The 16,390-nt window shown below is 38.6% G+C and overlaps 1 protein-coding gene across 1 annotated transcript in view; it reads left to right on the top strand.

Annotated features, from left to right (window-relative positions):
• syt3 (synaptotagmin III) overlaps positions 1-11,650 on the top strand; it is a 170,135-nt gene extending 158,485 nt beyond the window's left edge. The window contains exons 10-11 of the mRNA XM_020933125.2: positions 8,172-8,265; positions 11,382-11,650. Of these exons, the coding sequence (XP_020788784.1) occupies positions 8,172-8,261 (90 nt within the window). The 3' untranslated portion in view covers positions 8,262-8,265; positions 11,382-11,650. The remainder of the gene's footprint in view (positions 1-8,171; positions 8,266-11,381) is intronic.
• The last annotated feature ends 4,740 nt before the right edge of the window (positions 11,651-16,390 follow it).

Below are 16,390 nucleotides of genomic sequence, written 5' to 3'. Positions count from 1 at the left end.
TTGTTATTGAATATTTTTCGTAAAACTTTCAAATTGAAAATAAATATAGGCTACAAATATGAACCTTAGAGCAGTTTTGCGATGTATAAAACATAAATTGAATAAAATATTCTTTGAACATGAAATAAGGCATAGAAAAACATAAATGTATCCAAAATAAACTTTATATACAACTATTCTACGATCTCTATATTTAAAAAATTAAATAAATATACTTTTTATATAAATAATGTCCCAAAATAAACTTTATCAACTCGATTATGAGTTTGGAGATCGTTTGACACACAAATCGAAATCGCAATCAAAATTCAAAGCCTTAGTTCAGAATGTTTGTCCACTGATCCAAAGGTTGGCGGTTCGAATCCCACTCTCGACATAAACATCATTGGTTGAGCGGGCAGATCCACTGACCCACAGGTTGGCTGGTGTGATTCCAGCTTCAACACATGAATGCTGTTGTTGTGTTCTTGGGCAAGATACTTAAGCCACCTCGCCCCCAGTGTCTGCGTACACTGGTGTATGAATGTGTGAGTGGTTTTGAATGCCTTGAAGGTGGAAAAGTGCTGTATAAAATGTGACAATTTACCATGACCATTAGGAATTTATTAACAGATGAAACAGTGAAATAAAAACACCAGGATCAATGTGTTAATATGAACATTTAAAGACCAAAATGACGAGGCTCACAGCAGCAGTTACAGAGAGAGGGGCGACAATTTTTAAATGTAAAGTCAATTGGAGCCAGAGTCAGTAGAGCCATAAGTGCCGCCATGCTCATTTCCCATTTGGAACGGGGCAGATAGCAGGTTAGCCGTGTCCTTTTATATGCACAATCTGTGGTTGGCTGTCAGCTAGTAAATCCCTAAAATCCCTAAATTCCCTAAATCCTCGTCATGTATTGATACAAACTTGAATCTACTCCTAAATTATTGATTATATCTATTTGTATCACAGTCAGTGAGAATTCCAATTACATTCATTGTGCAGTGCATGTTAACTCTGTCTGAAGCACTGTTACTCAATTTAGACTCTTTGTTTTAACACAATCAGGAAGAGCTGCTTTAGTTGGAGCTACAACAGATGAGCTGATTTGTGCTGTTAGACAAGGCCAACTCAAATAATATTTCAGTCGCAAGCTTTCAACTAGGCCCTCTCAGCTTTTTGTTGAAAATCAAACTCCTAAACATGATTATGAACAGTAGTATTCTCCTGAAAATGTGTTTAAATCCATTGTGTGTTTGCTCTTGAGCTTTCAGACGATCTTAAACTATTTTTGTCAGTATGTGTTGTGTTTCCATAGTAACGGCTGAACATTCCACCATAGGCATACATGTAGAACACTCCCAGCGTGTATCAACTGCAAAGTATCAATATCATTGCTATTGAAGACTGCCAGAAGGACTGTAGATTGTTTACTGGACACTTCATCTGAAAAGTACTCCGGTCAGAGAGTAATTCAGGACACAAGAATGTATTTGGAGCTTTTAATGTCCTGTCATCTTTTTCTGGTATCTACAACAACATTTTAAATCATATTACGAACTGAAATTACAAACATATAATCAGTATATGAATAATAGTTAAAGAGTTTATCAACTATTCCACAAACTATGTCAATTAATCGAGGACCCTGAGCTGCCTGCAGGTGCCTGACCAAATAAAAACTTACCTTAGGGAATTTTCAACAATTGCTCTGCCTCCATCACCATAGACCAGGTATGTCCAAACTATGGCACATGGGCCAAATGCGGCCCTCAGACAAATTTTTCTTGGACCTCAGGCTTCCAGGTGAATTGGCCCAAATTACCTTGCATCAATTTAAAATGAACTTTTTACTGCAAGTTTTTTGAAAATCTACCTTGAAAAAGCCAATATTTGATATTTAGTGTGTGGTTTTAAGGATCTTGGCATGAATAAAGTCTGATGGCTCATTGTAACTTGTTAAACATGCACATATTTCAATTATTCACTGTATTCAGCACCAGTCTACGGCCCTCGATCGTCCCTCTGCATCATCTATGTTTAGATATGTGGCCCTTGATGAAAAAAGTTTGGACACCCCTGCCATAGACAAACTAGATTAATAAAAGTTAAATTAAATATAAGATTTATACATTTCAGAAATTCCAAGCCAGTAATGAGATTTAACATTTGTGAATCATCATTTCTGAGATTTCTTCCAAAAAAAGAGACACCTAACCTCTAACACTGGCCCCTCAATGTGAAATTATGAAATCATTTATTTCTGCATATTATTGCCGCTAGAACTGTAATTTTATTTTGCCAGTATTCAGTTGACAGAGCACAGCCTGTTTATTTGTAAGAAAATTGAAATATGAGGTGCTAAACTAATACAAGAATCCCATGTATTTCAGAACAAGTTTATAGAAGTCTAAACTACAGGCTTAGCAGCAGATTTGTGTAGCATTAGCCCCCCGTGGAGACACATTTAGCTCTCTGCAGACGACTAAATAATGTGGCCTTGTCAAATTACTGATTACAGCCATTCAAACTGCAATTTCTATTTGATTGTGATTCATGTTGGAGTCCTCCTTCCAGCTGCAACGGTCAACTGTGATTTCACAGGATGTTACATCATGTTACAATATTACACAGTGTCATTGTGCTACTAGGCAAGACACTTCAACCCCCTACAAATATGAGGGACACATAACAATTTCCAACTTTATGGTGGCCTATATACAGTAATTTCTTTCTCTAAATTTGAATTTGTATTCGGGAAAAATATCTAATTGCAATTTTTCTACATGTGGGTCTGGTCAAGTGGTAACGGAGGGAAACGGGAAGATTTTTAGACATTCAAATGTCTCTTATTCAGAAACTAGAGGGACTATTGAAATAAGTAAAGTATCAGAATGTAGGAAAGAGTTACACTCCAACAGGGTCAAGATAAACCTGTGATATTCTTTCAAGTTGTTGACAAAAAATGTAAAAACCCATGTCGGTAACGGAGGGAATGAAATATGCAGCACTTTTTGGCCAACAAATACAAACAGCGATAACTAGTGGTTCTCACTTACATATCCTTAAGTAACGGAGGGAAAATTGTACAAGCAAGTAGAAGGTGCATGATTTTGCATAATTTGTCGCTTTTTTCTTCCGAATACTTTAATATTACTTCAAAACGAAAGGTAATTATTTCTATAAAACATGTCAGTCCTTCCAAACAAATTTTTATCATTTTAAATAATTTTTTTTTGAAAAATCCTGTACCTTCACCAACAGTTCAAAGATGGAATAACACAAGATATGATGAAATACATCCATTTATTTACATGATTTGTAGGTCTTTGAAATTTGGGAAATAATGTTTGTTCCATGTTTCATACATGGTCTGTTTAAAACGTATGGAACTTTAGAACCAAAAATGGTACAGAAAAAAGGTAAACAGTTTCATAAACTAGAGTACATATGTATCTGTTCAATACATTTTTATATCAGATTCATTAACATGAATTTTTGGCCTTGCTGTTTACTTCTGCTTGACCAGGTGACACAATGCACCACGCAATGCAATTATTAGACACAGCCTGGTAAGTTTTTAGATTGTTTGAAGACGCAAGGGGGAAAAAAAAATCAATTTAAACCACATATTTTCAATAGTCTGCGATCGATACAAACGTTCATGGTTCTGTTTTGGATTTTCATTAAAAAAAAAAAAAAACTGTAGTGTCAGATGGACTAGTTTAACTGCACAAAAATCAGATCACTTGTTGTAGTCCCAAACAAGTCAGCTCCTGGTCAGATTGTGTTAAAATAAAGCTCCTTAAAGTCTAACTTGAGTATATTCTGTCAGGTTCTTTTTTCAGACCAAGATTTTGTTTTCGTACCTGACAGTTTCAACTGCCCGCTCGGGGTCTTCTTCAGAGTGGTCACGTGACGTTGCTGTGACGATTTGCTGATTTAAACAGGTTCTGGTGCTGTCTTCCTTCCAGTGGAGGCAGGACGGCAGCGCCATCTGCAATCCAACACCGGTTGATAATCTCTTGGGCAGTTTTCCGTATTTCGATTGCCTCTTTAATCCACCATCCAACATCACTGGGAGAGAAGACAACAAACATCGTCACTGGATTAAAGCACCAAACAAAATACAGAAACGTGCCCATGGGACTATCAACCAGGACGAAGGGGCTTTTTAACTTTCACACACCTGGGATACTGTCCTGAGGAAGTCGGACTGCAGTTGGCGCTGTTGTCCTGCCTTCACCGATACGAAGACAAAATCTGTATAAATCAGATGACCGGACACATCACAGCAACATTAAGTGACCACTCCGAGGAAGATCGATATTGAGGTCAGGTATGAAAACAAACTCTTGGCCTGAAAAAATAACCTAATAGCATAAATTATCGGAAGACCAAAATGAGCCTGACCTTGAATAACAGAACTTCAGACAGACCATTATCTCCAGTTCGCATCACACTTCCAGGAACTACTGACATCAACCACAAAGTATCAAAAGGGAAAACTACCTCTTGCCCCCATCTGGGACTATGACATCGTCTCATTCTTGAACCTGAAAAGCACCAATATTCATACATATACTCCTACATATCGTGCGTCTCTAATGGGGCCGCTCATGTGAAAATAAGTGTGATTTGTTGGCTGTTTGCTTCATAACTCTATAATAATAATTTGAGCTGGTGTGACGCTCACAGCTGTACAGACTGACTGCTCTGTAAATAATGGCCCCGCTCATTAATAATTCACCTCACACATTCACTGCACACTCAATAGGCTGTAATAGTGGACTGGGAGAGGAGATCTAAACAAAACTCTATTTACAGATATAGCGAATTAAACAGTGGAACATAAATTCAACCTGGAAAAGCTTTTGTCACCTGCCTGTAGCTTTCAGCCAATCTCAGCCATGTATCTTTGCTTCTCAGCCAATCAGCTCTGTCTGTTGTGTCATTCAATGCATGCATCCCGAATTTCGGACTTCCGGTTATCTTGCAATGCATACTGGGAAGGATCCTCAGAAAAAGTGAGCATCAGACCTCCATGTTTGATTTCCCAGTGGGATGTGTCTATTGTCAAAGCCGATCTTTTCAAGTCTTTAGAACCATATCACTTTTGTTTCTGGTTCCGATAATGTTATATTTTAGTTATGGGATTCGGACATCGTAATTGTGTGGTTGTTGGATGTACTAACAGCAGGAAATGGCTCGAGAAATGGGCATTGGATGTTTGCTAACTCTATAAATGCAAAAGGAAATCAGATCTGTGTGACTACAACCTTCCGTGTTTCCCTTCTCAGTGGAATAGAAAAATAGTGAAAGGTGAAGGCGATGGGCAGGATTGATACACAGGAAGGATGAAAAAGGTAACCTTTGGCTGCCTAAGAAATCATCAGTTTGCAGTGAACATTTTGTATGTGGAACTGCAACAAAGCAAAATCCTGTTTGTTAAGTGAGAGGTACAGAAGACAAACAGGCTGAGCTCGCATTTTCTTGTTCTTGTGACTTTACAGCAACATCACGTCTTCATCACTTTGCAGTGGAAGGTGTTTCTTGGTGAACAGTTGGTGCCTTTCGCTTTGGTGTTGACTCTTTTAATTCGTAATCAAAGTGGAGCGAAGGATTGGGATTGCTTTGATGTCGCTCCACATACAAAATGTTCACTACAAACCCGGGATGATTTCTTAGGCAGCCAAAGGTTTCCTTTTTCATTCTTCCTGTAGATCAATCCTGCCCATCGTCTTCACCTTTCACTATTTTTCAATTCCATTGAGAAGGGAAACAGTTTGAATGGAGGTTTGCAGTCACACAGATCTGATTCCCTTTTGCACTTATGTAGTTCGCAAACGTCCAAAGCCCATTTCTCAAGCCGTTTTCTACTGTTGGAACATCCAACAACCACACAATTATGATGTCCAAATCCCATAACTAAAATATAACAATATCAGAACCAGAAACAAAAGTGATATGATTTAACAGATTTGAAAAGATCGACTTTGACAATAAATGACCCAACCCACTGGGAAAACAAACAAGGTGGTTTGATGCTCACTTTTTCGGAGGATCCTTCCCAGTATGCAGTGCGCGATGACCAGAAGTCTGAAATTCGGGATGCATGTATAAGCTTCCTATTTACAGATATAGTGAATTAAACAGTGAAACATAAATTCAACCAGGAAGAGCTTATGTCACCTGTCTGTAGCTTTCAGCCAATCACAAGTATCTACCTTTGTCTCTCAGCCAATCAGCTCTCTCTGTTGTATCATCCAATAAATTTCCTCTGCCCCATCTACCGCAGCAGCAAAACCGTCAGCCTCTTTGTTTCATCCTCTTCTTCACAACCACCAATATATGGCATTCTATTCACATGCAAGAAAAACTGGCACAAATCTCTCTAATCTTTTTTGTCAACACCAGTAAAGAAAGATTTTTGGGAAGCTCGGCTCAGATCGCTCGCTCAACAGATCTGACCTGTAACATAGCCAAATTCTTCTCTTTGTTGAGATGAAGTTTGAAGGTCCTATATTACTCTGTCTACCTGCATAAATTGATTCTTGCGAGCTTTAAGCCACAATAGAACATTGTCAAAAACAGACCTGGAGTTGTGTTTTGTTTTACTCATACATGTTTGAGGAATCCTGCGTTATTAGTCTGTTTACATCTCCAAAGTTCAAAATGCTCTGTTCCACCTTGTGATGTCACGAAGTGGTAGTTTTAGTTTTAGTCCAGTAGAGATGGATATTTGAAGGCTGAAATCATCGAACTGTTTTTAGTGAAGGTATATGGAGTTTAAATTTTATTTGCCCAATGCATATGACATGTAAACACTCCAAAGGTTAAAAAAAAGTATTAACCAGATGTTGATGTAAAATAGTTGGGTTTTTAAAATATCAACTTACTCTTTTTGAGCACCAGAAATTTACCAACCTTTGTACTTGTGCCTTAAAAATGAAATAAATAACAACAGAGTGGAGCGCTTCCTGTTTTACCACATGACATCACAAAGTGGAACTGAAGGTTTTTGTCTGAGGGTTTGCGTGTTAAATGTGTGAATGAAACAAAACACAACTCCAGGTCTGTTTGTGATAAGGAAACAACATTATAACATAAATCAGAAAATAGAGTAATATGGGCACTTAAAAAAAATAAAACAGTCACAACTAAACATTTTACTTTTGGGCCTGGACCAATTCAATACCATAGAGTGCACTTCTGTATTTCTACAGGGATCCATCTCAGTCGTTTGCAACGCTTTCAAATGTTTCTGTATTTATTCTCATATGAGCCTTACACAATATTGAAAACATAACTCTGGCTGCTTGTTTTGTTTGTTCAAAAATGTAACTACATTTCAGACAACATAACGTGAATTAAAACATAAAACACCTCATTTTGGAGACAATACCTTTACAAGTTCCCATATTTTTCTGTAAACAAGCGTTACTTATAGAGAAATATGTAGCGTTGCAGAGCTAAGAGAAAGTGTTATAAGCAAAAATATAGAAATAAATCAGAATAAATCCTGCTCTCCGGGCTCTCTCGCAGCACTCAGACACAATATGAGTGGAGCTATTAATCTTGCATAGGTCTGATCTGCATAAGTAACTGTAAAATGTACTGCATTGACAATATGATTAATACATGGTTATTAATGGGCTTATGTCACTGTTTAAGAGGGTGGAGAGGCAGAATGTTCAAGATCAGCCAGGAAGTCAACTATAATGGTAAAAACGTTGGGGTTTAAAGGCGCACTGTGGAACTTTTCTCTTGCATGGGGTCTTGTTTCTATGGGGATGCTATTATTTTATAAAGTTATCTGCATGGAGACAAAGTGATGCCATTTAAGCAAAAAAACATGAGTAAATACAACATGGATAAGTTTAATATCATACTGTGAAACATGACAGGTACTAACATCTCCATGGAGACAAACGGGGAGTAAATCTTCCACCAGAAAAGTTACGTAGTGTACCTTTACAATCTGGATAAAAACAAAAATCCTTAGCCTAGAATATGAAACATTTTTGGTGGAGAAGCGGATGAGAAGGAGAAACTGTTGATCCAGAATTTTTAAGAGCAATTTAAGACAGCGGTGTCGGGAATATGAGCACTGTTGTAGTGTCCATGAGCGAGACACTTCACCTTGAAATACCTTCTCTTACTCATGTTGTCTTCCTTCTTGTGTGCAGGAGAAATTCATCGGTACATTTGTGTCAAATAAGGAAGAGAAATCATCTTCTAAACCTCACATCGTGGTGGACAGCCCTCACTCCGACTAAACTTGTGAGTATAACAGTGTAGAGCTTAAATTGTATATGACAGGTTTTTATTTACTTATTTATTTTGTTTATTTGACATTTTGCTTATTGTACATTCATCAGAATTTCTGTAAATGTACCTGAATTAGTCAGAGAGCCTGTTTTTCATCTGGAGTCCTTGGACCGTGGTAAAATGGTGCCCCTATAAACACAACAATTTAAGCTATACAAAACAGTTAAGTGAAAAGGCAAAGTTCAATTTTTCAACCGGACAAAAGTTTATTTAGGTCAAAAATGTTTCACGGCTCCTCCAAGCTGCTTCTTCAGTTCTGGTCAGACGCTAGAGGACACTGCCTTATATCTGTCTGCAGGGAGGAGCTATCTACACTGAAACTACTCTGAAACTAACACCCTGCTTGTTTATGGAGGCCTCAGACATCATCTGTCTCCCATCTACAACTTCATCCTAAAACAAAGAGAATAATAGGGGGGTTGCCAAGTCAGGGTCAGAGGTGTGAAAACCCTCATTATAAGGCTGAATGATTCTGCTAATATGACCCCTCACTCAGTACAGATGAATTGGCCTAACTAACAAACAGAAACTATAAACAAGTAAGTGTGTTAGTTTCAGAGTAGTTTCATTGTAGTTAGCTCCTCCCTGCAGATAGATATAAGGCAGTGTCCACCAGTGTCTAACCAGAACAGAAGAAGCAGCTTGGATGAGCTGCGAAATATTTTCTACCTAAACGTTTCGCAGTTTGTCCAGTTGACCAATTGAAATTCTTTACTTGGACGACTGAGGGATTCTACACACAGTTGAGTTAAAAGGCAGTGAAAACACAAACAGACATACAAGACAATTAAACAAACGATACATAAAGCACAGAGAGAGAAATACAGTTATATACACCAACACTGGAAACTGAAGTGCTTAATTTATATGTTAAGAATCATATTCTCGTGGACCCAGTTTCGTGTCTCACCTCATCTGTAGTAGTAGAATCTTTTCAGTCTCGTGCCCTCATAAAATGCCCTGTAAAGCGTAATGTACACAGTGTTAGTGTGGTGTTGAGTAAGAGATGAAGAGGAGAGAAGAGGAGAGGAGATAAAAGATGAAGAGGAGAGAGGAGATGAAGAAGACAGAGGAGAGGAGAGAAATGATGAGTAGAGCTACGGAGGAGAGAGGAGATATGAGGGGAGAGTGCGAAGAGACAGACAGGAGCGATGAAGAGGAGAGAGAAGCGGCGAGGAGAAGAGATGGAGAGGAGAGCTGGAGGCCCTCACAGCTGTGTAATCGCTCTGTGATGGCTTATGTAACACTCCACCCCTCCTCCTCTTCCTCCTCTTCATCATCGAGAGCCCTACACGGCCACCACCAACTGAAATACACAAATGATGGACCAGGTTTTGACATGTATCTAGCATTTATTCGTTTAGTTTTTTGTTTTTCTTTATCTTTTATCGCTGGGTGATAATACCAAACATGAAATCCCAATGGACACTTGATGATTTTAATCCGTTTTAATCGAAGTCTGTGGCGACTCCAGTGTTTCAAACGGGGGAAGCTCATTTTCATTCTGACCATATCTTACTCAAGCAATTGAAAATGGCCTTCAATTCCCCAGATTAACCTCGCTCGGAAAATAAGAACGTCAGGAGTGAAGTTGTTTCATAACAAACCTCGATTTCACAATTTAGAGATGTTTCACTTGCTGATTATTAAAGCAATAGTACGTGACTTTCCATCATTTCCATGGAAACGAGCAGGACGAGGCCAAATAAGAGTGAGGTTTGTGGAAATGCAAGCCCGCTCAGAGTAAGGACACATGTTTTTTAGAACATTTAAAACACTGGTAACGTAAAAACATGCTTTAATTTTTGTTTGGCAAAGGTAAAAAAGTGACATACTGTGGCTTTAAAAAACACAAATTAAAAGAATAACTTAGATGAATTGTACGTTGAGAATTGAGTGTGGAGTGTGAAGAGAAGGATTATCCAGCGTCCAACGTCTCTGAGCACGTTTGACGGATCAGTTGAGTTATTTTGACAGTCGTGTTTCAGAACTACACTTTTACCCTTGAATTAGGATCCTTGACGCCGTTTACACATTCCTGCCCCCTGCTGTGTCCTTCCTCACTAATCTCCTCTTTTATTCTCTCTCTCCCTCCTCTCTCCTCTCTCTGTCTTCACGCTCTCCCCTCTGTTTCTCTCCCTCCCCCTCTCTCTCGCTTCTCCCTCTCTCTTCGCTCTCTTCTTTCTCTTTCTCTTCCCCGTCTCTCGCTTTCACTCTTCCTTCTTTCTCTTTTCTCTTTTTCCTTATCTCTCTCTTTCTCTCTTCCCTCTCTCCTTCCCTCTGTTTCTCTCACACCCTCTCCTCCCTTTCTCTCCCCTTCTCTTTCTCTCTTCCCTCTCTGTCCCTTTCTCTCTCTCATCCCCCTTCTCCTCTCTCTCTGTCTCGCCCTCTCTCTCTTTCTCTCTTCCCTCTCTCTTTCCCTTTCTCTCTCTCACCCCCTTCCTCTCTCTCTCATCCCCTCCTCTCTCTTTCCCCCTCTCTCTTTCTCTCTCCCCCCTCTCTCTCTCATCCCCCTTCTCTCTCTCATCCCCTCCTCTCTCTTTCCCCCTCTCTCATCCCCCTTCTTCTTCTCTCTCTCTCATCCCCTGCTCTCTTTTCCCTCCCTTCCCCCATCTCTCTTTCTTTCTCTCTCTCCCCCCTCTCTCTTTCTCTCTTCCCTCTCTCTCTCCTTCTCTCTCATCCCCCTCTCTCTCTTCACCCCCTTTCTCTCTCTCTCATCTCCCTCTCTTTTCCCTCTCTTCACCCCTCTCTCTTTCTTCTCTCTTTCTCCCCCTCTCTCTTTCTCTCTTCCCTCTCTCTCTCCTTGTCTCTCATCCCCCTCTCTCTTTCATCCCCTTCCTCTCTCTCTCTCTCTCATCCCCCTGTTCTCTTTTCCCTCTCTTCCTCCCTCTCTCTTTCTTCTCTCTTTCTCCCTCTCTCTCCTCTCTCTCTCCCTGTCTCTCATCCACCTCTCTCTTCCATCCCCTTCCTCTCTTCCCTCTCTCTCTCCCTCTTTCTCCTCTCTCTCTCTTCCTTCTCCCTCTACCCTCCCCCTCTCTCTCTCTCTCTCTCTCTCTCTCTCTTTCCAGGTCACGACCATCTTCAGCTTCCTTTTTTTTCTTCCACGTGTGAATAATAATTCTCTCCATCTTTCGATCGAGAGAGACGCAGCGATGGAGAGAGTGCCTGACGCTGCCTGCCGTGCTGCTTTGGTCCTGCTCACGAGACCCCTCTTCGAAAAACCCGGACGAAATGAGACGACGTTTGAAAAAAAAAATAAAAAATACACACTCGCTAAAAGCTACCGACGAACGGACATTAGCAGTACCAAGATGGAGGTTGTGTAAATTAGCAAGCTAGCGGCACCATCACTATCCGTATCATTCACTTTTACATAGACGCACAGTACACTTCGTCCGACGTGCGTAGTCCATGTGTGCATTGTGTAGTTTTTGTCATATTAGGAGGAGTGTGATGTGGTTTTGAAAAAAAAAATCGAGAAAAAAAAATTCAAAAAGCCATCTTCGAATGGTCACCTAAATACCAGAGGACCAAAGGCTCACGTTACAGACTCGAAAAGAAGAAAAAGTCTCCATGTCGATACTTTTTTCTCGTGGTAGTTCCTTAGACGGACTTTGCCAATTCGTGGTGGTGGAAATCTCCTGGCCATTTTTTTGTTTTTTTAAAGAATGGTCGATATTGATGTCAAGAGGACTAAGCATGTTAACGCAACCTAGAATCGTGTCCCTCTCTTACTCATATATTTCGTTCTTAATCCACGTTTTTTTGGAAGAAGTTTGAGAAGTTTCCCGAAAGACTTTGCAATATTCCGGACTTTTGGAATATCTGAACTGACGGAACTGGGATTCGAAAGGAAGACGTGGTGTTTTTAACTCATCCGAGGACTTTATTTTTTCCACGTAAGGACTCCCAAGTCGGTATTGCTTTTACCTGTGCGTACTAGTTTTGTATCGTCGAGATTGTGCATCACTTCTGTTCTTTCCACTCACCTTGTTGGCGTCCACAGATTTGGGAATTTTGGGAATTCTTGGGGCCAATCGTACCTTGTCCAGTGTCTTTAAAGGAGCCATGATGTTTGACTGTTCATGTGTGAATGATTTCTGTAGCAGTCGCCATGTTTCCATACAACGGTGCGGTACGGAGCGGGTAGGTTCGTCGAATTTTGGTTTTGGGGTCCAATCGAAACTGAAAGGGGCTTCTATAATTTGCTCCTCTGATAGAAATATTGGTAACACTTTATAACAACGAGACGTACTTCATAATCGACAATTTAAAGGTGCTGTACTTTAATTTTTACGGTCTAAAAAACGGTTTCAAAACGGTTTGCAGTGGTCCAAAGTTCTTCCTCACTCTACCTTAGGCGTTCAGAGCGTCCTAATTACTCACCGCAATGAGTTTACAAGCACTTTTTACGATTCTCAAGAGACCAAATCCGTAAAGCTGACAACAACTAGCATGTTAACACACACTTCCTGATTCTCGGATATGAAAACACTTTATAATTAGATGCAGACAATACACAGCAGACTTATTTAGACCTCAAGAGCTGCTTATATAATGTATCTGTACTGGAGTTAGGCAAATTTTGTTCAAATACATGACAAAAAATAACTAAATAAAATCGGGTACGTTCATTTTTAAGAATAATTCAAGGTTAGTAACTACTTAATTTAGGAGTTGGATGGTGTTTGTCAGGGAAAATAAGTGTCCTCATAAGTCCTAGACTTGTACAGACAGGCATGAGACTTTAGTTGTCTGAGGCGGAAGAAGTTTATTCACCATCAGTCCTTGACCCGGCGAACTTGAACACTCAGCACTGCATGTTAGTATTGTCTATTCAAGCCTGACTGTGCGTCCACACAAGGAAGCTTAAATAAGAACTAAGAAGAACAGCGTGGAGACAAGCCGACAAAGATAAAATGAGAAGAGCACAGACGAGTGAGACGAGTTAACCAAGGAAACTGATCATGTTAAAGAAGGACATGTTCTGTAATAGTTGGATCACACCACAGCGAACTACAGAGAAATGTCAACAATGAACTGGAGATGTCCTTGCAAAGCCTGTGCAGGAGACGCAAAATTCCAAGAGTATTAATTATGTAATCACTAATGTCTTTCGAAACGTTTATTAAGGCTAAGTATGGTGTAGTTATTATAAGGCGTGAGCTATAGATTTAAGTTTATGCCAGTACTGAATGCCATGTAGAAGAGTTGGGTGATGGGTGTCATACAACTACCAATAAAGTTCTGTTTCAAAAATAAAAAATAAAAAATAATAGTAATACAGTGAAAATGTTGAAATTATGTCTGCCTATAAGATCACTGCACTTACCTGATTTGTCATAGAACCGAAAAGTCTTGTCCTTCTCAGGGTAAAATGATCTTACAGACTCAAATCTGGACCACTGGTGAGCGTTGCCATAGTTACGTCAACTTTAAAGATTTAAAACACCAAGTTTTGCATCAAATTTCTTTAAATTACCTTAATTATATGGTTTTGCCATGGCTGGTAATCCATATACCAACTATGAATTCTAGTTAAAGTTAACATATGGTCCATGTAGAGTGGTGACTGTCACCATTTTACTATTTATTTATTCTCCTGTTTTGTATAATATGTTTTTTTTTTGTTTTTTTACCTAATTAATACAATATATTATTGCTCTATCACTTCTAACCCATTTCACATATTAGAAACCCTAAAGCAAGACTTACCTAAATTGAAATCTGTTAAGTAATTATAAAAATACAAATACAAATATTGACCATTTTTATAACGTTTTTGAGCTCTTCATATTGAAAATCAAGCTAGCCCAATCCGGTCTATTAAAAGAACCACATGTTACTGTGCGAAACGGGGCTGTCCTGATTATAAATTTTTTTTATAAAAAGTCCAAAATTTATATTTATTAAGTAATTATAAAAATACAATTACAAATATTGTCCATTTTTATAGAGATACTTCCTTTTGAGCTCTTCACATCTAAAATCAAGCTAGCCCAATTTGCTCCACATATGTTATTGTGAATGAAACCCCGCTGTCCCTGATTATAAACATAAAATGTTTTTATTTAACATTGATATTTTTTTATGTAAGTATAAAAAATATAATTACAAATATTATCAATTTTTTTATAGAGATACCTCTTTTTGAGCTCTTCACCATTTTATTGTGAATGAAACCCGGCTGTCCCTCATTATAAAAATAAAAAACTGATTCAAAATGGATATCTATTAAGTAATTTTAAAAATACAATTACAAATATTGTAAATTTTTATAGAGATACTTCTTTTTGAGCTCTTCACTTCAAAAATCAAGCTAGCCCAATTTGCTCCACGTGTTATTGTGAATGAAACCCGGCTGTCCCTGATTTAAAAAATTTAAAAAAATTATTCAAAATTGATATCTATTTAGTAATTATAAACATCCGATTACAAATATTGTCCATTTTTATAGAGATACTTCTTTTTGAGGTCTTCATATCGAAAATCAAGCTAGCCCAATTTGCTCCACATATGTTATTGTGAATGGAACTGGAATGTACCTACCTGATCCGTGCCGCGCCGCTGTCATGGAAACGTGTTGTGCCTCATTGCACTGTCTGGGGTCATAGACATTAGTTTGTACTGTCTATGCCGTCTTGAATCAGCTGCCAATCATCCTCCCTCCTCCTCCTCTCTCTCTCTCTAACCCTTTGCCTGATGTAAGTAACTGTGTTGACTGTGTAATTCTTTCAGTAAATTTGTGTATCGTACGTCCGAGGGAAAAAAAAAAACAACTTGTTGACACGACGATGATCGAAAATAACTCTCGTGGGGTTTGTGCTTTGATTCAATTTATAGAGAAAATACTAATAAATAAAAAAGGCCCATCAGATCACTGCAGAATCACAATATCTACATGAGGTGAAATCAGTTGAATTCAGAATAGAAATCATGATTTGACAAATTATAACTAAGTAAGACTAATACAATTTTTTTGTTAGTTTTGTTTTCAAAATTTTCTGGTTGGTTAATGTATGAATTTTTATTTCAGTTTAAATTATCTGGCCAAGGAGTAGTACTATTTATTATTTAGACTATTTAAAGCTGCACTATGTAACATTTCTCGTGCAGAGTTTGCTACCTGCTTGTCTCCATGGTTATAGTATTGGTTATAGTATTGCTTTGGAATGTTCCACCAAATGGCATTAAATCTTTCTATTGAAGCTAAAGAAAAATTTGAAAAACATGCACTCTTACTGTGAGTGGGCTCGCCGCTCCACAGATTTGACCTGAAACTCGGATTACTGGTGTGAAATGCTTGTCGTTATGGAGATAGATAAGTTATATGCTATACCGTGGAACATTCTAGACAAAGCAAAATAAAAAAAAGTAAAATCTCCATGATATGTTGGGAGTGGACCTTGTACCAAAAATGGTTACATAGTGAAAAATTCTTACAAAACTAATACAATTTTTTTACTTAAAATTGGAAATATTTTTAATCAAGTCCTAAAAACTAGTGCAACATAGTCAAAATCAGTCAAAACTAGTCAAAAAATCATGAATAATGAATATTTTACCTCATACAGACTTGATTTTTTGCAGTGAGGCTGTAATCGTGGCCGTACAAATTCAGATCCCCTATAGAAAGAGTAAGACTTCTGCACTTCCACTTAAGTCCGAACAGAACCCATGTGTGTTACTTGTACTTCTTCTACTACAATATCTGCTCATGTACTCTGAAAAACAACTACTACAAACCCAGCCAGGCGAAAAACCCTTTACTTTTCCATTGCCCTGCTCCCTGTTCCTGCTACACTCAGTCAGTACCTGCGAATCTGACCCTACAACTCCAAACCACTGGGCCCAATACGTGTTTACATGTCTCTGGATTCAACTTATAGCAACATATAACAGCAGATATGGAGGTCGTAAGTTGTCTTGTCGCCGTGGAGATGGCATTGCGTTGCGTGGAATGTTACGCGGTATGGTTTTATTTAGGTACAAGTATTTTATTGCTCAAAAATATCGTAAAATACATGGATTTTTACTGCGTCTGGTTTGTGACTTGGCCTTGGAAACTTGTCTTCAT

The sequence above is a fragment of the Boleophthalmus pectinirostris genome, unplaced genomic scaffold (assembly GCF_026225935.1).
Source record: "Boleophthalmus pectinirostris isolate CB_2022bp ecotype Guang Dong unplaced genomic scaffold, ASM2622593v1 HiC_scaffold_17, whole genome shotgun sequence".
Classification (NCBI taxonomy): domain Eukaryota; kingdom Metazoa; phylum Chordata; class Actinopteri; order Gobiiformes; family Gobiidae; genus Boleophthalmus; species Boleophthalmus pectinirostris.
Note: the sequence above shows the minus strand (reverse complement) of the source record. Positions and strands in the feature narration are given on the sequence as shown.